Genomic DNA, 23,356 nt, shown 5'->3' on the forward strand with positions numbered 1-23,356 from the left:
GAGCTTTTACTAAGTTTTTATTCAAATAAGTTTTAGTTAATTACAAGAGTCAGAATCTAGTTCTACACAAAATATATTTACAACACATTTAAGCCATGATAAGAGGTGAAAACTCTACAATAAACCACAAAGGCTTATTCGCCAGCAAATAAACCTGTAGTTCAAACCACAAAATAACAAAATGGCCCATTTGATAATGTTATTCCACGAACACCACTACTCTTTCCCCACATATCTTAAGATTTTCCTTGAAACAGGTGTAAACAATTTCTTAATTCTACAATCAATCATATTACCACCCCAGATCTGTTTGTGTTATTCATGATTACATTGTTGTTGTTGTTGTAGTTTTCCCTGTCTCAAGGGGACTGTTCAGTGGGCGGGGGGTGAATTGTCTGTGGATCACAGAGTCCCCTCTGTGCTGTAAGAAGGATTTCCCAGTCCATTAGCAGAGTCTCTCTTTGCCTTTTTATGCATTTGATGCTTCCAGAGGACCACAGCTGCTATGATGAGAACAAGTAGGAGGGCGACTCCCCCTCCAATAATCCCAGCTAACAGTTTATGGTCAGAAGATTCAGGGTGCTCATACCGCATACAGGAGAAGTCTGAGGGGATGCTATGTCCTGCACCGTTCACCGCCTCTACACACACATTGGTCCCGACTTCCATAGATCTGACCAAACCTCGTCTGGAAACATCCTCAAACTCAAGGACTTCACCTCCCTCTATCACCACTTTGTACCCAGTCACCACAGAAGACGGAGCACACCACCTGATCTCTATTTTCCCTCTGTCCCCCCCTCGAGTGATTGGCACCAGCTCTTGGATGCGTGGCGAATGAGGAGGCTGATCCCCCCCACTGACCCCTGGACAGAGGCACCCAGTCTTTGCTGAAATCTGGTCACAGGGCTCTTGATTCTCCAAGCAGAAGTCGTAATGGCAGAGCTTCGGTGCCTGATGGACCAGGGGGTTTTGCACAGATTTCACCACTTGAGTAGGGACTGTGGGTTTTTCATAATCGTAATCGTCATCGTCATCGTCACCTTCTGAGCCGATTCCAGTCAGGAATATTATCCGAGGTCGAGTGGCGGGAGCGGTAGTAGAGGTAGCATGAGTGAAGAGGTTGGAGTGAGGGAGAGGCGAGGCAATCAGAAAAAGGAGAAGCACGGCCAGATTTCTGCACAGTGACATCATCTCTGTGGAAAGAAGTGACAAAAGATAAGAATTAATTCAAAAAAATATTAGTCATTGCAAAAATATATGAGAAAATACATCTAAATACATCACCAGCACTGTTAACAGTATGTTTATCCATGCAGTCACAGAGAGGAAATACATAATTCTTATCTATTGACCTTGTATATTAAGGAAGATACCTGGAGGCAAGTAATGAGAAGGAAATAAAGTAGGGGTGTCAAACTAAATGTAATCGCGGGCCACATCAGCATTATGGCTGCACTCAAAGGGCCGGTTGTAACTTTAAGACTATATCAAAATACATATATAAATATAAATGTAAAATAATGTATATTACATTATTGCCTCTGCATTGGATTATTATCAGATAGGGTAATAACTTCATAATTAACTACGTCTGAAAGCAGAAGTTTGGGTCAAATAATTGCAAGTCTCTTCAGTGCGAATGTCACAAAATGATTTAAAAAGAAAAGCCAAATTCTGGAAAAAAAGTCAAAATCAAAAAAAAGAAGTAACATTTAAAAAAAAGAGTCAAATTCTGAGAAAAAGGGCATATTTAGATTTTTAGTAGGAGCCAAAATACAGCATTTGGTTACAATAACAGACACAAATAACAAATCAACAAAGGTGCACAGTGGTACTAAGGATAACAGATAAGGTACTATATGAGATGTTTTTGCATTTTTCCCCTTTTGGCAGAATTGTATTTGTATAAACTAATGACACTAAAAGCTCATTTATTAGGCTTGTTGACGAAGAGTATGTTACCAAAGTTTATGTCGCGGAAATGGCTCTGTATTGAATCAAACATTTGCGGTGTTCTAGTTCCCATTCTGTAAACAGCTTTATATAAATAAATACTGAGTGCCTGAAGAAAGAAACACGATATTGAGGTGACCCCATCAGCACGTCCATTGTCTCCTGGCAGAAAGCCAGATGAGTTCTGTGGGAACCCAGAACTGAAGAACAGACGGATTTTCACTTTAAACGCCAGTACTTTTTGGATATCTTTTCTCATGCAATTTAGTGCAACTGATGACTAACACTCTCAGAATAAACATTAAATCACTCCAGTGTTTTTCATGTGGTCGACACACACACATCAGCACAGGATTAAAAGTGACTGAAAAGTAAAGAAAAGTGTTTTAAAAAGGGTTTACTGTACCTGCTTGATGTTGGTGGGTATACCAAGTGTTGGTCCTCTCTTGTTCCCTGTCTGCTCGCACCGTGTGATCACTATTATTCTGCTCTCACTGTCTGAAGTTGACTCTCCCCTCCTCCTCAACACCCCCTCTTTTTCTCCCCTCGGTGCCTCCCATTCCACTCTCCCATCTGCCTCTCTCTTCTCTGCCTTTTCTCACATCTTGCCTCGTTCTCTTTCTCAACGTCCAACCGTCACCGACTATTGTTGCACTTTTTTACATTTCTTTGTTTGGAATTTTTGTGTGAATGCGGGAAGGAGGAGGGGGTGTCGAGCCACCATGTGCCGGTGTGCTGCTCAGCATATTAATTTGCTGGGTAGCAGCAGCAGGAGGCAGGCTTGTGCTTGTTGCAGTATGTGTTTGTGTAATCTGTAGGTGCAGTGGCCTGTTTTTGATTACTTCTTTTAAGAGCTCAACTTCCTGCCTACCCTGCAGGTGTTATTGTGGAAACTAACAAGACATAGGTTCACTTCAGTGTGTTTATGCGTGCCTTTGAGAGCGGGGGGTAAAGAATGCATGCATGTGTATTTATTATAGACCTCCCCAGCCTCTCTTCTAGCCCCCATTGTGACAAGCTGAAGGAGGACGATAAAAGCTTGTCCTCCTTTTATGGGGTAAAGCTAGCATCTAGGGCAAGTTATTTGCACTGATGAGAGGAAAAGTACCGAGACATGAGCCTGCTTCTTTGGTAATACAAAACTCAAAGGATTTACTTGACCTAACCCATCACAAACGCTGATTTCTTCTGATTTTTCTCAGGATAAATGGCATCCTTGACATTTGAGCTGCGTTGAGTCTGTTTACTGTGAACCACATGTGCATAGATCTTCCAAGAGAGAAACCAGAGTTATGTGAGGTTGTGAGAGTGTGTACTTACATGTACAAATCAACTTTCACATGAAGGCAAAACAACTCAATAGTATGCACACAAGGAAAGGACTGGGTGTACAACAATAATTCATTTAGAGGAATACATATTGAAAACTGACTTTAATGTACAGCCATATGATGTGGGAAATACAGCACAGATTTATAGGTTTAATGCAAAGTTGTATGTCCTTTTTGGGGGAAGAATGTTACATCCGATGTATTCTAATTGTGTGCATAGTTTGATCCCAGGTTTGTTTAAGTGTGAACGAATCCAAAGTCCTAAAAAAGTATGTTTCACACCAAAACATTTTATCATTAAAGAGGTTTTGTGGAATAAACTATTTACTACGAATGATTAATCAGAGAAGATGGTTGTGGATTGGTTGCTGATCTATTGATTTTATTGATGGTTTTTAGAGGGGAACAAAAATCTCATGACAGTCTAAATCATTTCCAGACTATTATATTTCATTTACGGCATAAAATGATTGTCATGTATTTTGTTATAATAAAACTGTATTTAGTGTAACATTCATAAATGCTTAAACCCCTTACCTAAGGATGTACAGCAGGGCTATTCAATTACACATTCAATTGGGCCAGATTTTATAACTACAAAATTCAGCTGGGCCAGACATTCAGCGGCCTGTAAAAAGCGGGTAATGACACATTTTAAACCAACACATATTACTGCGATGAAAAACATGCCATTTGTATTCATTGTTCATCTAACAAAAGTGCATAAAAACACAACAAATTAGCATTAATTTAACAGAATCTGAGGCATCAGTGCATAAAAAAAAAAGTGCACAGTTGTAGCATTACATGTGTTCGCTTTAGAAGTAAAATATTCAGGTAATTTTTTTCGACCCAGACACATTACAAAGTGCATTTAAATACAAAAATAACTGTCAAACCCTTCAGTGCACAAACCCATAACAAGGGATAAGGGTAACTAACATGAATGAATACTACACTACACGTCTACTATGGTAAACTAGGTGCTTACTATCACCGCATGTGTGATTTGTCATCGCTGACTTTCTCAATGGGAGAAGTGACATTTTTAGTTTTGAACAAGAGCAGTGATTTTTGGCTCATAGGATGTCAATGCAATCCTAAGACATTGGTGAAGAGTGCTGTCAGTCAGGGAGCAGCGAGTGCTACTTTTGATTGAGTTCATGTGTGAAAAGCTTGACTCACATTTGTATGTTGATCCAAACATACTGAGCACACAGATCGCTACTTTCTGAACGAAGGGAACTGCCGTTTGTTGACGTCACTCCAAAACTTCGCTGGCCCGTTAGTGCGCTGCGCTTGGGGCATCCGGTTACGGATGAATGCATGTCAATAAGTTTCAGTGTACATTTCCCCTCGTCGATGGAGGGGACCACTTCCTTTGCTCTGGTGGATACGCCCCCCTCCATTGCAACAGTGGAGGGGTCTCTGACAAAGCCCATCACCTCTGTGGGCAGAGCAAGTCCATCCAATTGACCAAAGTTCTCTTTCAACCTCGCAATGAAATCTGTCATCACATCCGTGATTTGTGCCGGGGATGTGATGTGTTTGTGGAGCGTCGGAAAATGCAGCATCCGACCCGTACTCAAGTCGGTCGCGAAAAGGTCCAGCTTGACTTGGGCAATGACTCGCGCATCTGCTCCACAAGATCAATGACCGTTTTGTCTTTGTTTACACTTCAGAGTTGAGAGAGACATGTTTTAGAGTTGCTATCATAGGACCATCGTTACTAGCACCACTAGATGCACTTTCAAAAAACGTGCTGCGTTGTGGTTTGGTGGTTTCTAGCAACGCGGAGTGTTGCGTTCATGGTCTGTACTAGTGTAGGAATTTGGCCACAAGAGGCTGGGCCACTCGGGAGTTGGTTCTGGGCCGCATCTGGCCCGCGGGCCGCCATTTGAATAGGCCTGATGTACAGGAATAAAGAGGAAGGCTTCCCGTCAAGATCACCTTCATATTTTCAGCATTTCCAGCTTCAAGTTGTTTTGGCTGCGTGAGACAAGCATCTCTTCCACCCCCACCAGTCGTCAGAAGCTGATAACTTTCATCAACCTGCCCGTAACTGCATGGTAAAGGTTGCTATGACTTATCCGAAATGATTCATTCAATTCATTCCTGGACGAGATTATCCATCATGCAGGAGCTTTGATTATTATCTCACATTTCCAGCGCAGTAGTTAATCATCCAGCATTATATGGAGATTTCCCTCCGTTAAGCAGTTTAACTTTTCATTGTTATGAGTGTACAACATTGTTAGACTCATCATCTAATGCTTGAGTGCTCAAAGATCACACTATATACTTGAATTAAACAGTTTGGGCCCTTTTTTGTACTTATTTGTAACTTTGTTTTGTTCATGTCTGATGGTTTATTTTGTCTTTCATCTTTTGTGTGTATAGTTCTGTTTTAGTTCTTAACTGTTGTCACTGTTCCTGTGGAAGAATGGGAGATCAATAGGAAATAGTCTGTGATTGATACAGATATTAATATTGTATGATGTAACTAATGGAGGAGTAGTTATCATAAACATTTTGACAGGATATGCTATTTGTAGTTGTGAGCTCACACTTGACAGATTCAGGGTGCTCATATCGCATACAGGAGAAGTCTGAGGGGATGCTATGTCCTTCACCGTTCACCGCCTCTACACACACATTGGTCCCGACTTCCATAGATCTGACCAAACCTCGTCTGGAAACATCCTCAAACTCAAGGACTTCATCTCCCTCTATCACCACTTTGTACCCAGTCACCACAGAAGACGGAGCACACCACCTGATCTCTATTTTCCCTCTGTCCCCCCCTCGAGTGATTGGCACCAGCTTTTGGATGCGTGGCGAATGAGGAGGCTGATCCCCCCCACTGACCCCTGGACAGAGGCACCCAGTCTTTGCTGAAATCTGGTCACAAATCTGGTCACAAGCAGAAGTCGTAATGGCAGAGCTTCGGTGCCTGATGGACCAAGGGGGTTTTGCACAGATTTCACCACTTGAGTAGGGACTGTGGGTTTTTCATAATCGTAATCGTCATCGTCATCGTCATCGTCACCTTCTGAGCCGATTCCAGTCAGGAATATTATTCGAGGCGGTAGTAGAGGTAGCATGATTGAAGAGGTTGGAGTGACGGAGAGGCGAGGCAATCAGAAAAGGGAGCAGCACGGCCAGATTTCTGCACAGTGACATCATCTCTGTGGAAAGAAGTGACAAAAGATAAGAATTAATTCAAAAAAATATTAGTCATTGCAAAAATATATGAGAAAATACATCTAAATACATCACCAGCACTGTTAACAGTATGTTTATCCATGCAGTCACAGAGAGGAAATACATAATTCTTATCTATTGACCTTGTATATTAAGGAAGATACCTGGAGGCAAGTAATGAGAAGGAATTCAAGGAAATGAAATCAATTTTAGTAGGAGCCAAAATACAGCATGTGGTTACAATAACAGACAAAAATAACAAATCAACAAAGGTGCACAGTGGTACTAAGGATAACAGATAAGGTACTATATGAGATGTTTTTGCATTTTTCCCCTTTTGGCAGAATTGTATTTGTATAAACTAATGACACTAAAAGCTCATTTATTAGTCAGAAAAAAAAATGCTCCTCTCTTGTTCAAATAAGGGAAGAGGACAAGTAACATGGAGAACAAAAACAAACATGTGGCTTGTTTACATGGACCACCAACTGTCAGTGTTTTTCCAATCCACTTTTTGTCTCTCCTACTTTTCCTCTTACTATATTATCACTTAGAGAGAAAAACTAAATGGCTGTTCACTAAAACTCATGACGAGCAGGTTGGTCATCCCTGATGAATGTCTCGACTTATCTTACAGATGAAACCAAGCACAGCACAGCAGACGGCAGACACAACAGCGCCAAGATTAAATCACTGATTTGTCACTGTTGGTGTTGAGAAAAGCCATCCCAGTGTTCACATTTCACACACACTGTCGACAAGTTCTGCTATTTTTCATGATTTAATCAATTTGACCTTTTTCCGATATATCTAAGTATTAATTCATACTATGGCATTATTGTCTTTGTTACTGTACACTCATGCTAATATAAAGCATGTTTTAAACTGAACTGACAGGCCGCCATGTTGGAGTTTTGTTCTCGCTGAGGCTCAAGGCCCCTGAGGAATAAAGGAAGCTATTGAGAGTGAGTCATGCTGCTCGAGATAAATACTATCCCGCCATCGCATATTCTCTCTCCCACCTCCACAACATGTTTCAGCATGCTGATGGACATGTGTCATGAAATATCCCACCACCACTATCATGTGATTGTAGATAGCGCCACGATTTCATCAGACCTTACCACCTTAGAAAAATAAATATTGGTATTTCTTGAGTCATTTAAGGCAGGAATTCCCCTCTGTCTGTTTAGTAAGTTAAAAGAAAAACATTAAATCACTCAGTCCGCCTTCATCCCTCAGTCTGACTTTAAAAGGCAGAAATGTGTGGGCCTCCCACAGATGTTCGATCCCTCCCTACCCACACCTCTCTAAGGAGTTGAAGTATTCCAATTCAAACAGGAAGTATTGGCTATGTCACCATCACCTTTGACCTCCACTTGATTCAAAAGGAATCCCGGGGTAGTCTTGTTACCAGACTCAGTGAGGTTGTGTGAACTGCTATATTTAGCTTTGAAAAACACTGTGGAGCCAGATTTGTTCCATATGCACTCTTACTGATCCAGTGGGCTAATTGGAAGCAGACATGTGATGATGAAGCAGCTTCGTCGGATGACGAGGTCCCACATTCCTGCTGCGGCGCCACTGCATGTTTGAGTGATTGTAAAGTATGTAGGATTAATAGAGTGGGTTGTTAATCTTAGAAACCCTCCTGTAGCAGGCGGGGTTAAGCTAAATCCACTCATCTTGAGTACATCTCCATGGATGTTGACAGATATGACCCTTATTATTACTGTGATGGGAGTCAAAACTGCTAAATGCCCATTTATGTATCTTATTGATGTCATACAAGACAATTCAGGCAAAATAAACTTTTATTGAATGGAGTGGTGATGCTATGGCAACATCACATGTTGATATATCTCAGGTGTTTTCTAATCACACGCCTCAGATAGATTACACACTAAATCAAATACACAACGCATGAATGGAAAGCGTTGACATGTTAGCCATACCTTACTTTGGTAGTACAGCAATTATTTGGATCCTATACAAAATACTAATATCGCATTTTAAGAAATACCCCATAACAAGCAAAAATCTTGCATTAAAAATGTTACTTGAATAAGGTCTTAGGAAAATGAAGGTTGAAGTACTAAATGCAGATCATGTCCATTGTAACAGTCATACTATTATATTATCACATTGGTTTTATTCATGCATTAAAGCAGAATTTTATTATAACAGTTGGTTGTGATGGGGCTAATTTTAAACTATAAAACAATTACTTTTTCAATAATTTATTTATAATTTATGAATATTATTTCGGAATGAATTGAGGGATTGACTTCTAAAAAACGGTCACAATATTATTAATACAAATATGAATTACATTTAAAAAAAATTAAATGTTTTGTTTTTAATAAAATATAACTAAAAGTTTTTGTTGTTTAAACATTTTTTTATATGTTTTTGCATGCAAGACTTTTGATTTGTAAGGATTTGTAAACATAATTATACAGATTATCAGTACATTTGGGCAGATAAATGTAGTGGTGTAAAAGCACAATATTTCCTGCTGAATGTAGATATCGAAAAAGTGAAATTAGAATCAATATTTAGCACAGTAATTACTACAGCATGTATGGTGGTCTAACACACACATCTACCTGTTCATAAGAAATAGATTGAATCGGTTTAAAATGTTCTCTGAGAAGAGTGGTGTAATTTAGGAGACTGCAACCTGTGGTTCCAGAATCAAGTGAAGACCCTGATGCTGAAGCAGCCAAATGGATCAAACCATCAATCATTTTCCCTCAAGGTTACCACTGTGTTTTTTCTACTGTGGCATGTCTTATGGCATGGGCTTCTGCCCTGTGGCCTGGAGTTCTTTTAATACCCCAGTAAATGCCTAATGCTCTCTCCTGGGTATTACTGTTCTGCATCGGTTGTTTGCTTCTTGATCCATGTAATAAATCCATGGTCTGTTATAGATCTTTGAAATGTCCAGCCTTGTAACATTTCATGCTGTTTTTTTTTACTACGCCCATTAGTATCTGTGATCTGTTCATCCTATTCTTGCTGTCATGTGTATTTTTTATTACATCCTGTACTGGAAAATTCAATAGAAAAATCAAGAAAAAAAAAAAGGAAAAAAAAGGAAGGAAGAAAATGCATTTGTTAAAAATATTATGTTTTGGAACCAACAATATTATTTTCTTAAAGATTAATAGACGACAAAAAACAACGAAACAACTCTACTGAATGTCAAATGTTGGATGTTTCAACCCGAAGCCATATGCAGAGTTATAGCTCCACTTAGTGGCAAATACTGGTAGGCCAATTTGCTATCCACAACATGAATAAAACATTTGGCACATTTCTGAGATTTTTCCGGCATATTTTGAGCTTATTTTATTTGTAAATGGCTGGCTTAAATATTTGTTTTGTAACAGGAGGAAAAAAAACCCAGAAAGTATGTCATACAAGATCAATAAGGTTAAACCCATTTTAACCTGAATATCGCATGCACACAGTTGACATTTGAAAGAATGTTATAAAGCACTCTTAGCTTAAACTGGTGTTTTTGTTGCTCACTCACTTGAAAACTCTGTTCGAGTGTGGAATCCCTTCACTTTAATTATCTCTGCATGAGGAGTCTCTCTCTCTCTCTCTCTCTCTCTCTCTCTCTCTCTCTCTCTCTCTCTCGCTCTCTCTCTCTCGCGCTCTCTCTCTCTCTCTCTCTCTCTCTCTCTCTCTCTCTCTCTCTCTCTCTCTCTCTCTCTCTCTCTCTCTCTCTCTCTCTCTCTCTCTCCCTGAATCTGCAGGGAGAAGAACATATTTTGTTGGAAGCTGTACGGTTGACCTACATGTTTAGAAAAAAACATAGGCTATCAACACCGTATTCTAGGACTTAAGTATCTAAACTGTTGAAGTATTCAAATGTTTTACTCGGGTAAGAAGATGACAGTAATGAAAGGTTACAGTACTTTTAATGAACTGTTACTCGAGCAGAATGTCTTCTGACCCTGTTCTGCATAGATAGATTACTTTTACTTAATAGTATTTTTATGTTGCTACTTTTACTTTTGGTAAAATATCTGAATTGACTACTTCCTCCACTAAAGTAGCATAACATGGAAATACTCAAGTACCATTAAAATACTATATTATACTTGAGTGAATGAAGCTAACTAATATATGTTTGAGCTTGTTGTTTTCCACCTTATCGCTGGACTATACCAGTCATAAGTATTAGCAATAACATTTATTTAAAGTACCAAAAGTAAAAGTACTCATTGCGGATATTGGCCAATTTCAGAATACTATATCATACGTTACAGCTAAGCTACTAATTATGGTTAAACCAATGTAGCTTTCGTAGATGTTCAACGTTAAACTATTAAACATATTTCCCGTCTAAATGAAGGAGAAAACCCGTTCTCCTGGATAAAAAATATAGAGTCTAGATACTAGCGTGTCCCTTTTAAATCTGCTTTCCAACCGAAGATAGGCGAGTCAAAGTCGACGGTTAACTACAGTAAGCCTACAGGGTGTAAGTAAAGTAAATAGTCGGTGTCTGACAGTTTGAAGCACTCGGGTCTTTCCGTGAATCCGAAAAAACACGAAGTAAAAACTCCTCCCACAACTGTACTGAAGCTCAGCCATTGGTTATAACCGTCCATCCGCCGGGAAAGGGAGACGGGGGCGAGCTGATGGATTACGGCCGTAGCTCTGTTGACAAGAGACAAGAGAGAGTCCTGGACCCACACGGGCCTACCTTTTTTACACTTCCAGCGTGTGAAGATATCAGACGAGAGAGAGAGAGGGAGCGCCTAATCGGTTATTTAGTCTCCGGCGGATGTTGCAGACTGCGTGACGGGACGACATGGTGTAGACTTTTTCACAGGTTGATGATCCGTATTTGGCACCAAGCAGCAAAAGTAAATACATGGTTGTAGTCTATAGGCTGTCTCTAGTGACACGGGTTTACATTTACAGGAGAACTAGGCGGTGCCTGTTTATTCCTGGAAGAATACAGAACAGAATGAGACATTTAACGTTTACAGGTTGGGGTTTATTCACTGAAGTTCACGCTCAGACTTGGGCTGCAAGCAGCGTGTAGGAGGATAGTCTGAGAGTAAGGGACCCTCTGTGTTGCACATTTTGACTGATAGCCAATCAAATCTGTTATTCAAATCGGTGCTCTTATGTCAGTGACCTATATCTCATGCATGTGCGCCAAGAGCCCACAATAACTTCTCCACCAGACCAGACCAGACAGTATGGGGATCGACGGACTTGACAATCAAGCGCAGCCGCCCAGCGGAGTGTCCCGGACTGAGGAGCCAGCTGCAGAGCCTCACACGGAGCAGAGAGATGCTTCCCAAGAAGCAGACCAGAGCAAGGAGATCCTGCAGGAGGACCGCACTGTGCAGCTTATTGAGGCCGGGAGCAAGCCGCCACTCTCCCCGTCGGCGTCTGACTCCGAGGTGGCTGTCCAGGTGGAGGAGCCCGGCCACGGAGCCGCGTTCGTCCCGCCCGAAGGAGGGTTCGGCTGGCTAGTGGTTTTTGCGGCAACCTGGTGCAATGGGTCAATTTTCGGCATTCAAAACTCTTTCGGCATCCTGCATATGATGCTGATGAAGGAGCATGCAGACCCAGACGACCAGACGTCTCAGTTCAAAGTGGGTGAGTACCAGACAGTCTGCTGAGGCGAGCCTGGCTATGAGATGAAAAACAATACATCAACTGGTGGATAGAAGTGCAGTTGTCTAGGACGCATGCTTAATATTCCTCATATGAGACATTTAATTAAGAGGTGGAAATTAGACCTCCAAACCATGCACTTATGCTATAGTCACATAGCCTACCACATGCATCTATCCTCTTACAGAGATCGGTGTCAGCTCACAGTTCAATGGGTTTACCATGAACGTAAAGTGGCACACTTCACATAGTTTTGTATTACATACATGCCTTGCCAACACATTTTAAGTTTGAATGATTGTTTATGTTTGGAAGAAGTTTTTATGCATTCTATAGGTACTTGCTCCTAGTTTGAATTGGTCAACTGCATGATTTGGAGAACACTATCACTGATGTTAAATCATTTACTCGCTGGATGTATACTTGCTACTCCTTCATCAACGCTGCCGCTACATCACCACCTTTAATTTGCTGCAGCAAATCCATTTCCATGAGTCACAAATGGCCCTTTGATAAAGTTGTTCCCCCGTAGGCTGAACACTATAGCAATGTACCACAGTCATTTGAGCTATACACAAACATGTGACCCAACACACTTTACAACAAAAGGTTGTGCTCAGACTTTTTGCATCCCTCTTAATATTCCACAATATGTGCAATACTTGATCTATTTTTACATTTCTTATTTGGCTTTTCTCCCTCCGGACTATTTGCAGTTCTCAGATTCAACATTGACTGAGAAAGAGGGATGACATGACGAAAAAACTGCATAATTTACGTATATAAAAACATAAAATACCTCTTGATTATGATCTATTTCAGGAATTTATGCTCGTTCTGTCTCAATAAAGCCGGCATTTACCATTTGTTATTCTGCGATACAGAACCAAAATATGGTCAATGCTTTTCCCTGCATGCTTCAATCTAAACCAGTGGTGTCAAACTCAAGGCCCGGGGGCCAAATCCGGCCTGTGACTTCACTTCATGCGGCCCGCAAGAGCTTGAAAAGAATATAATATGTTTATTATACGGTTACATGATGCTTTACAGAAGCTCGTTGCCAGGGCCGGCCCTCGGCATAGGCAGTATAGGCGAATGCTAAGGGCGCATCAACCCATAGGGGGCGCCGGAAAAAAAAAAAAAGTTAGGACATTTCATTTCAACAATTTTTTAAAATGTAAACACAATTTCTCGATTTTGGATCAACAAAGTACATCTTATTATCTTATACTAACAGAACTACGCATATATTGCATACAGCACCCATAAACTCTTGCACCCCCCCCCCCCCCAAAAATCAAGTTGAACTGCCCCAGTCCCAGTAAAAACCAGAGGTTTATGTGAAATTGTTCTTTTTTTGAAATAATGGTTTAAAATTATAGGTTTTAATTTTGTATTTGTATTCATTTAAAATAAATCAAAACTCCCAAAAAACGTACACAGCTTCTGTGTGCTTTTCGGTGCTTTTATTAACATTGGAATTTACATTGTAAGCGGCCGTGGGGGGGAGCTTTAGAGAGCTCTCTCCTGAAAGACTGAGAGGCTCTGATAACCTCAGCTCAGTGAGGTAAAGGCACACCTTTATATGATCATTATAGTTATACAAAAATAAGAGAATAGGTGAAAAACAGGTATAAAATACTGACAGTACAAAAAAGTTGTTATTAATAAACAAGAATACAGTTTGAAAGGGGAGTGATTTGTAAAATATCCATAAAGAAAAAGAAAATCTGCTGACAGTTCTGTTTCATCTGGGTGTTGAGAGATGTATCCATATCTCCTAATTTTGCTCTCAAAGTGCACCAGATTGTTGCTTGTAACTTCAATATTAAAAAAAAAAAGTCTTCCCAGGGGTGCTTGCCCCCGGACCCCCCTAGAGGAGGTGAGGTCCCCCCCCCCCACTTAAATCATGTTCAAATGGATAGGAAACTAAATACAGATGCACACATCTTGTGTCAATATCTTTCTGTGTTGGTGGTCATGCACACAAATCATAGTGAGTGTCTGCATTTGGGGGCGGGGGGGGGCGCCAGCTAAAATTTTGCCTCGGGCGGCAAATTGGTCAGGGCCGGCCCTGCTCGTTGCCCATAAACTACATGTCGCACAATGCATCTCAATTTTTTTTTTATTTTGTGACATGCGCACTGAAGAGACTTGCAATTATTTGCCCTAGAATTCTGCTTTCAGACGTAGTTAATTATGACGTTATTACCCTATCTGATAATAATCCAATGCCGAGGCAATAATGTAATATAATACATTATTTTATATATATTAAATATTTATATATGTATTTTTATATAGTCTTATATATAAAACTGGCCCTTTGAGTGCAACCATGATGCTAATGTGGCCCGAGATGAAATTGAGTTTGACCCCCCTGATCTAAACCTTCTGTAGAGGATTATACCACAAGCTTTCACTGCTGAATGGTCTCTTAATATACTGGCCAGTACAATCTTGATACAACCATCTATTGTCGCATAAAAGGAAAAACATATTTATAAAGAAAAACCCATTCAAGGACTTCAGTCTTGTTTTCTGCAGGAAACTGACATTTTCTTGTTTTTGATGTTACGATGGTGAAATGTTAGCTGAAAGCTGAAATATAAAGTCAGCATCCAATTCAATGTAGCATCCTTGGAGTTTTGTTTCCTTGATGATGCTATCACTTTTACAACAATTACTGATTATTTGAGTAATATAAGTTATTTTTTAGGAAATAACTTTCTGATGGGCTAACCGGTGCAATGGTCTGTTTTAGATAATAGGGGAAAACAAATGTTCTGTAGGATGGGAGTTTTTTTCTTAACTTCCTGTCAAGATTCACAATCACCAGCAAAGGTGAAGGTCGCGATTTTCGTAGGGATAACGGCTCTAAGACTATTCCCTGGAACAATTTTAACAATTTTTTTATCACTACAGCACAGTTACTGAGGCAGAAAAAAACACAAAGTGAGCAGACATGATTGGTCTCATTAGAGTTGTTTCCGTAAGCTCAGCAGGGCTCAACGCTAACTTTTAAAAGTGGTTGCCAAGCTGGCAACCAGGCATCAGCTTTTGGTTGCCAAAACTGAAAATACGGTTGCCATCTTTAGTCACCTTATATTTTAAATAATTAAGATACTATACAGTTATACATCAACTTAATAATGAACATGTGACACAAAAGAATGTTCAAATTCTTTACAATAATAATTAACACAATTATTTGAAACTTAAGTGGTAGTAAACTTGTCCACCCTCAATTGCTGGTATACTAAATACCAGTAGTGCAGCTTTTGTCATGTTCTTCACAGATCCCCCAAAAATGAATTGAGCAAGTCACTAGTTTCTTGGTCATCCGTTGTCTCCCTTTCAAGTTTGGGTTTTCTTGACCTTTGTGCTGACCCCCACCATAGATCCATTGGCCCTTCAGCATTGAAGTCTTGGATTGGCCAGACTAATACATTTCTAATGTTAAATAAATGAAAACCATTCACAGTTAAGAATTAGATATGAATTATTAATGCTGTAAATTACCTTTAATATGTCTAACTATATTTAAAATGTGTTACCTTTTTATAGAAGTGATTATATTTGTATGCCAATATTTTCCTATGGTAAAGTTTAGTTTAAAAAGCACCGGGTTTCGTTTTGCACTTTTATTTTGGTAGTAATAAGATCGGGACTCTTATTTTTGAAGGATGTTTTACCGGAAGTGAATGCACAACGGAGCAGAATGTACATATATATTTCGCCTCCCAAGACTTTACCCATTTCCTCTTTGCTTTCGTTCGGGTTCATCTTGTGCTTTATCAGTTGAATCACTTTGAACATTCGTTTGAGATGTTGACGGGTTGGCCGAACTTTTTATCGCACAGTCAAACAACTTAATTTGCTTTGCCATTTTTTGTACAACAAATAATTAACATTTATCTCTTTTGGGGTGCACATTTAGCTGTTTGCTGTCCTTATTTCTTTATGTTAAAAAGTGGTTTCCACTGATGGCAACCAAAGGCCAAGAAGTGGTTGACATTTTTTCTGAATTGTTGCCAATGGCAACCTGGCAACCGTTACTGTCGAGCCCTGCTTAGGTTAATATATTTAATGGCATCTTGCACCTTGTTATTTCTTATTCATGTGAAGGAAATGATTGTCTGGGGGAAGCACGGCAGGGCATCACATTACTTTCAGTTTTTGCGTGATAGAGAGCCTGAGAACATGTTGGGCCTGAAAACAGATACCAGACCAGATGTATTACTCACAGTATGTCTTGCATTCAATAGAGGACTGTTTTTTCTTAAGGTTTTTCCATTTAGCTTTCTCCCTTTTTTGGTTATGAAAGATGTCATTCCTAAGATTTGATTCTTGGTTGTTCTCATATGTGAAAGGATTAAGCTGGTACGCTGAGTCTTCTGAGACCTTTCCCCCCCCAGCAACAGGAAAAAGACGAGAGGCAACAGTTTTATAACAATAGTCACAGTTGCAAAGGCTCTTTTTGAGCAAATAGGGAATAGTCCGTAAAAGTGCAATTCACGTGTTTGGAACATCTTAAAACAAAATGTTAAAGTACTTCACAAGCAATAGGACCATAATTGAAGCGTCATCAGGAATTTATTGGGATGTGATTACCTTTTAGGTCTTTAAAACCAGGCTCGACTGAACTGGATATTTATTAAACCTTGAGGGGTAAACACATGGTTTTCTAAATAGCTTATATAATCAGAAGAACTCTTTTTTTAAGTAAAGATATTGAAGCAGCAGGTTATGAGTCTCAGATGGTGCTGTTTTTATGTTTTATGAACTGCTGGTAGTGCTAGGTGTGGGAGAGATTTTAGACTTTGCAAAGCTAGGAATGTGTGTGAAGGGGCGGAATAACGGGATTGAGTGAGTGATTCATTTTGTATTGATGCTTGAAATGATCTCCATAATGTGAAACAGATCAGTGCCATGGTGTTTCAAGGATCAGCGGCTCTTTCAAGTACACTGTGTCCTATTTGTTTCTAAATATAGAGCTGCAGAAGTTAATGCTAAGAAATATCTACTTTATTTTGTGTTGCATTGCTCATAGTCATAAAGGGTCATGTTGGATCCGTCTCCCTAAGCTCCACACACTCATAAAGAGGTACACCATCTGTATGATCAGAAACAGGGATGGACTGATGTTGTGCTGAATGTGGGTTTATTTTAACATAAAACGTAAGTTCGAGGAAGTGAGAAGACAAGGCAAAAGCCGTCAAAAAAACGTCATTTTTATGCTGAGTATCTGCTAACTACATCCTCAATTAGATTGTTTAGGTTTGATGTGTTTTTATTTAATCTTTTAAAAATAAAGCTTCTATCCTAGCTGTGTGCTCATAAAGGGTACAAGGAGAGTTAATTTGATTGTCCAATAAGAAACATTTCCAGGTGTCTGCTTTTGGTAAACATGACTACACACTACAAATACAGTATGTCCTATAGTGCAGGGGTTCCCAACCCCCGGTTCGCAGACCGGTACCGGGCCGCGGAGGTGTTACTGCCGGGCCACGAAATAGCTGTGAGTTTATCGTAATATTTGCAGAATTATAAATATATAAAAATATTTTATCATAATATTTTTTTCAAAAAGTGTTTAATTTTCGCACCTATACCAGTCATATTATTTCATCCAGTAGTAGCCTAGTTAATCTTTCACCAGCAAAGAGTTGAAAATGGCTTTTATGATGTTCCGAGAGATTCGGCGGCTCAGATACGGTCTCAGCCTCTTGTGCGCACGAGAAAGTTACCGGTGTGCCAAGTAGGAAGAGGAGCGCACAGGACAGGAGACAACCGTTTGATTGCAGACTGTTATGTTTATGTGGAGAAATGCAGTGCATACATTATTTGAGATATATTTCAGACTTCATTTTAAGGACATGTCGGCCAGGGGTGTAGAGCTATTTGTTTAAGCTTAGCCTTCCCTAGCCTACAGCACCCGCCGCCCCTGAGAGTAAACCAGTCTGCCTTGATCTATGAATTCATGTCCGGGACTCTCACGGTATCTGCTGCCCGCAGCTGTTTTATAGAAGGAAAGCCTCCTTCACTTCATGAAATGGCTGCAGCATCAGGAGGCAGCGAATATAGACAGCGTATACTCCGCCTGAAGTACAGCACCAGCGCGCCGAGAGCTATGCCTTTTTACGCACCGCCTTCACTACCTTCATCAGAACAGCGAGTGACTGCAGGCTGCTACGTGTTAACCACACACATCTCTACACACATCGAACTGCCCGATTACTCCCCCTTTTATTAGTTTTATGAAGGGTGTGTGTGTGTGTGTGTGTGTCCGACACCGGCATTTGTTTTCAAATGACCATGAACAGTAATTTACACACATCTGGCTAACTCCATGTAACCTATATGCGGGTGCGTGTTCCCATAAGAAATTAGTTTAATCTTAATCTCGATATAGTGCTAAATGCTGTCGGAGTGCACCGGAACGAACGACACTATCATAATATCTTCTGAAAACAAATGCCAGTGTCACACACACACACACACGCACGCACGCACGCACGCACACACACACACACACACACACACACACACACTTGGATGCATATTATTCTAGTATTTGTTCAGGCTGTTACATACAATGAGCCTCTGTTGCTACCTGCTGCTGCTGAGTAAATATTAAAATCAGTTAAAATTGACAACCGGTCCGCAATTTTTTTGTATGTATCTGCCGGTCCTTGGCACAATAAAGGTTGGGAACCCCTGCTATAGTGTACTGCCTCATTTCAGTCACTAACTCACATGACTAAAGGAAAGTCTGAGTGACCGGGTTTATAATGCAAAAAAAGAGCATATTTTTTTGTTTTCATAAATGTTGGAAGCCAAAATATTAATTACAAATACAATATGATTAATCACCGATCCACGAAACCAAGCCATCGATGATACACTGTAGTAATTTTGTAGTTTTTGTAGCTTTTATTGGCTAGTAGGTAATTTGTCTCTTAATATACAACATGTTAGGTAGATCCAACACTGCTGTATTGTGCTGTGCAACATTGACAAAACATATCTTATATGTTTACCTACTTTTCATTATGCTGTATAATAGTATCTTTTAAATATATGTGTTTTTTTAGCCAGACTTACCATGTATTGCCCAGCCCTGGCACCTGCTTAAGGAATTACATGTTGCCTTGAGGGAATGGGCTTGTACCCTCAGCCTTTCCGTTACAGTAATGTTACGAAAATATGTATGGCAATTGTTTCTTGAACTATGAGTCCATGACAGTAAACACAATGTGTTGCATTGTCTAGTTTGTGGATTATTTCTCCCCTGTGTCCATGGAAAATGGTGTAAGACGTCAGAGGGCAGTTGGACAGTGTTTTTTTTATTGTTTTAGCACACATAGTGAAATGAAACTAGAAATATGAATTTTCAAACTTCAAGGGCTGGTTCATTGTAGATTAAATCAATTGTACCTACTACAGTGGCATTTTGCTAGATTTTAATTGCCCTGTTTGAAGTTGAATTGTTCCCTTCAATTGTTTTGACATTTGTGTTACCTTGTATTGTCTTTAGAGATGTCCCGATCCGATCAAGTGATCGGGAATTGGAGCCGATCACGTGATTTTCAAAAGATCGGAATCGGGAGAAAAAAATCGGGGATCGGGATTTAATTTTTTTTTTTATAAAATATTTGTATTTTATTTAATGTTACAAAACAAAAATGACCATGTTCACGTCTTAAAGTCATCCTGAGGCCTTAGTTTTGGTTTAAAATTACACAACATCATGTATGTGTTGCTTCTTTTGGGCTTGTTTAGACCTGGTTGCTTATTTCTCTCAAATCTGGCAATAGAGTGGGCGCAGTGTCTAATAGTAGCAGTAAGCTCACGAGAGGCTACGTTCAGCTGGTGACTCGGGAGTCGGGACAGAGAAAATGTCAGGAGTTTGGAAGTATTATAAAATTGAAAGTGAAGGCAGTGTAACAGCCAGATGCAATGTTTGCAAGGCGGAGACTTTTAAAAGGAAAGAGAAACTGCCCCAGAACAGTGAAATAGCCAAAAAAATAACAGCCAAGATAGCTGAATTCATCGCGTTGGATGACCAGCCGTTATCTCTTAATGCATTGCATAAAAATCGGATCGGGAAAAATCACTTCAATTAGAAACACAAAAAAATAAAAAAACGTTTTGATGGTCAGCAGGATAATCCACAGAGCATGCTGAAGACAGTTTTATTTGAAAGTAATTCATACTTCACTTCTTAATCTGAGGGAATAAAGGTCTCTAATTACTACACTGATCATTTGGTAGGAATGTAAATACCCTAAAATGAAAGATGTAAGGTGCTACTTTAACCTCATTGTTTCATTTCCATTTAACCCAGAGTGTAGGATAATGCAAAAACATCAAAATGTTGTCACTGTTCGTATAATTTGTAACTGCACTGTAGAGGCACTGAGGCAGTACGTGAGACAGTCATGGTGAATTAAAAATGGGCCTTATACTGTAACCACAGTGCTGAGGAAGTCGTTTCATCGCAGCTATTAAAACACACGTGTTCAGCGTTGTTTTAATGGACTGAGATGTATTTGTAGATAATAACTAATCTGGGACATTTTCAGTTTTGTATCACAGACAGATCAGTAGATACATATTCAAATGAAATATAAGTGTTCTTAATTTTTCTAGTTGGTTTGGTCTTAAACTGTCATGAGGTCTTGGTACATAAGAAGATTGTTCCTCCAATGTAACGAAGGGTCCAATAGAAACTCTCTCACTGTCAGATTGCATCTAATACGTGAAAGAGAGGAATGCTTGTTAAGCCTCAAGTCCTAACCACTGCACACACACACACACACACACACACACACACACACACACACACACACACACACACACACACACACACACACACACACACACACACACACACACACACACACACACACACACACACACACACACACACACACACACACACACACACACACACACACACACACACACACACACACACACACATTTTGCATCATTCTTGCTAGCTGTGTCCTTTTTCTTGTGTTTGGAAGTGTTCAAACTTAATTGTCTTTAATGAGTACACTCAACTCTGTCTATTCACAGACCTTTTGCCTGTGCCAGGGTTTGGGAAATGGGCGTTTGGAGGGGATGTTTGCCAGAAAATGGAGGAGAACGTGAATAAGTGTGGCATCTGAGATAATCTTCTGCTTTGTTAGCCTCTGATTGTAGGTTGGACCTTGTATGTACTTGTACACCCCATCTGCTTTGGGTTTGTACACGGTAACATAGAGTGCACTTTCAGAGGGTGACTGCAATCATCTTCCTCTATGTGCTTCTTTGAAGGTAGACTGAGGATGCAGGCTTTAGTGAAGTAATTGCATGAACAACCATCATTTTATAGGACTGAATGCTACTTTCATGTTGCCATGCTACTATTTCTTCTGATGCTAGGCAACAATATGCTGTCAGGTTTTGTGTTGTTATAGTTTTGTGCACATTGCTCTTCATTCTGCAGTCCCATCTACCTGCAGAAATCTATAAAACCACGGAATGTCCTGAAAGGAGGAGATAAAGCAAACTTGGCTGTCTTTTTTTGATGTTTTATGTTGTTATCCTTGATTTTTGTTATTTCGTCTCCATCCCTGAAATCTGAGCAACTATTACTGTCAATTAAATGGTTATTAGACACATCTCTCCTTTTTTATGAATCAATTGATAGTTTTTGTGTTCAACCATGGTGGCTGTCGCTCCTCATTCTAACCACGTTCTTCTGTAACTGAATCAGTATAATTCCCTGTTCTACAACTAATTATCCAACATCCCCACCCTACTAAAAATGGTCTGTACTATGGAATCATATGGGGAATGCATTGACAAAAACAGACTACAGAGCGTATTCAAGACTTATAGCACCAAAAAGACCAACCTAATTGGCTGTAAAACATTTTACGAGGACCTCCGAGAATAAACCGCTGAGAATGAGCAAGATACAGGTGGGAACAGCAAAGATATAGCAGCATGTCCAGGTGGGAGACACCACACTGGGCGGTTGAGAATGTCTGATTTAAGATATTGTAGTCCTTCCAGACGAACCATCTGGAAATGTGGTAATGGCTAAGGAACGGAAAGTGGTGCTGGTGATAGGTCGAGCTCTCTTAAAGGTGCAAGTCAGCGATTCTAATTCAATACACTTTGTGAAATTTGGAGTATGTCTTCATAGGCCGCTAGCTGTCCATTCTATGCGTGCTGAAGAAGAATCTGGTGTCATGTTGTTGTTGGGATATTTTATTTTTTAAAATCCTCTGGAGCAGAGAGAGGAGCTGTGTATTATTGTTATTGATGAATGCATCGGTGTTTCTTAGGGTCAAAAACACTAAACTCATAATTGAAAATGAAAGTGTTTGGTGCCAATTTGGTGCTATAAATATGTATTATTAAAAAAGAAACACCTTGAATTTCAGGGGGGGCGCAGGGCTCCGTTGGCCGCCAAGACAATGGTAGGGGAACACTGAAGAGTAATCCCTAGAAACACACAAGGCTGCAGGACATTCCAGATTCCAGGCACCAGAGGAAACGTAAACTAATACCGACCTCATTCTGTCAGGAGTTCTGGGCAGAGTATATTTTAATTTCCAGGCTTTATGTTTTATTCCTGACCATATGCAGGATGCTCTCATGGACCACCACTATAGTCAGGGAACATTTCAAAACTATTATGGCGTTTTCCTTAAAGCATCCGTCAAACCTTGCAATACTCTTTTGAGAGATTTCTAGATTGCTGAATGCAAAACCAATACAGAGCGGTTTAGGGAGGAATGTTTTGCAACACAGACTTCCCCAGAGGATAAAGCATGATGAGTCTCCAGTCCTGTACTGTTAGCTCTCTAGACCAGCAGTCCAATATGGTGCAATTGTCATGCTGAGGTGCTTATGTGATGCCAACTCCTTGGCTTATTAAGTAAAGAAGCTTCATCTGACCTCATGCAACTTTGCCAATGATTTCCATCTCAATTGTATGCATGTTTATGTAAGGTGTTTCAGTTCAAATGGGTTAGGAGGCTGATGTAGAACATTTACTTAAGTCAGTATATTTACCTAATTTAGTGATTCACTTACTGATAACCACGTCTATACATGCTGCAGGGATCTACTGTTAGCCTTGAATTTGGATGTAAAAAGCTTTGACCTACCCGACTCAAGACGAAACTTTGAACATTTTGTAGGAAATGTTT

The 23,356-nt window shown here is 39.9% G+C and overlaps 2 protein-coding genes across 5 annotated transcripts in view; one reads left to right on the plus strand and one right to left on the minus strand.

The window, feature by feature from the left end:
• LOC117453382 (LRRN4 C-terminal-like protein) lies at positions 1 to 2,655 on the minus strand. Its single transcript, XM_034092204.2, has 2 exons — positions 2,363 to 2,655; positions 1 to 1,196 (listed from the first exon to the last, which is right to left on the minus strand). Exon 2 carries the CDS (start codon positions 1,192 to 1,194, stop codon positions 403 to 405), a length of 792 nt encoding a protein of 263 aa, XP_033948095.1. The 5' UTR covers positions 1,195 to 1,196; positions 2,363 to 2,655; the 3' UTR covers positions 1 to 402.
• Positions 2,656 to 11,139: 8,484 nt separating this feature from the next.
• slc16a2 (solute carrier family 16 member 2) overlaps positions 11,140 to 23,356 on the plus strand; it is a 31,265-nt gene continuing 19,048 nt past the window's right edge. The window contains exons 1-2 of one of the 4 annotated variants that reach the window (XM_034092570.1): positions 11,140 to 11,571; positions 11,678 to 12,122. In XM_034092570.1, the coding sequence (XP_033948461.1) occupies positions 11,717 to 12,122 (406 nt within the window). In that variant the 5' untranslated portion in view covers positions 11,140 to 11,571; positions 11,678 to 11,716. The remainder of the gene's footprint in view (positions 11,572 to 11,677; positions 12,123 to 23,356) is intronic. The other 3 variants (XM_034092571.1, XM_034092572.1, XM_034092569.1) reach the window with 3 other exon arrangements.

This window comes from Pseudochaenichthys georgianus, chromosome 10 (assembly GCF_902827115.2).
Source record: "Pseudochaenichthys georgianus chromosome 10, fPseGeo1.2, whole genome shotgun sequence".
NCBI classification, from domain to species: Eukaryota; Metazoa; Chordata; class Actinopteri; order Perciformes; family Channichthyidae; genus Pseudochaenichthys; species Pseudochaenichthys georgianus.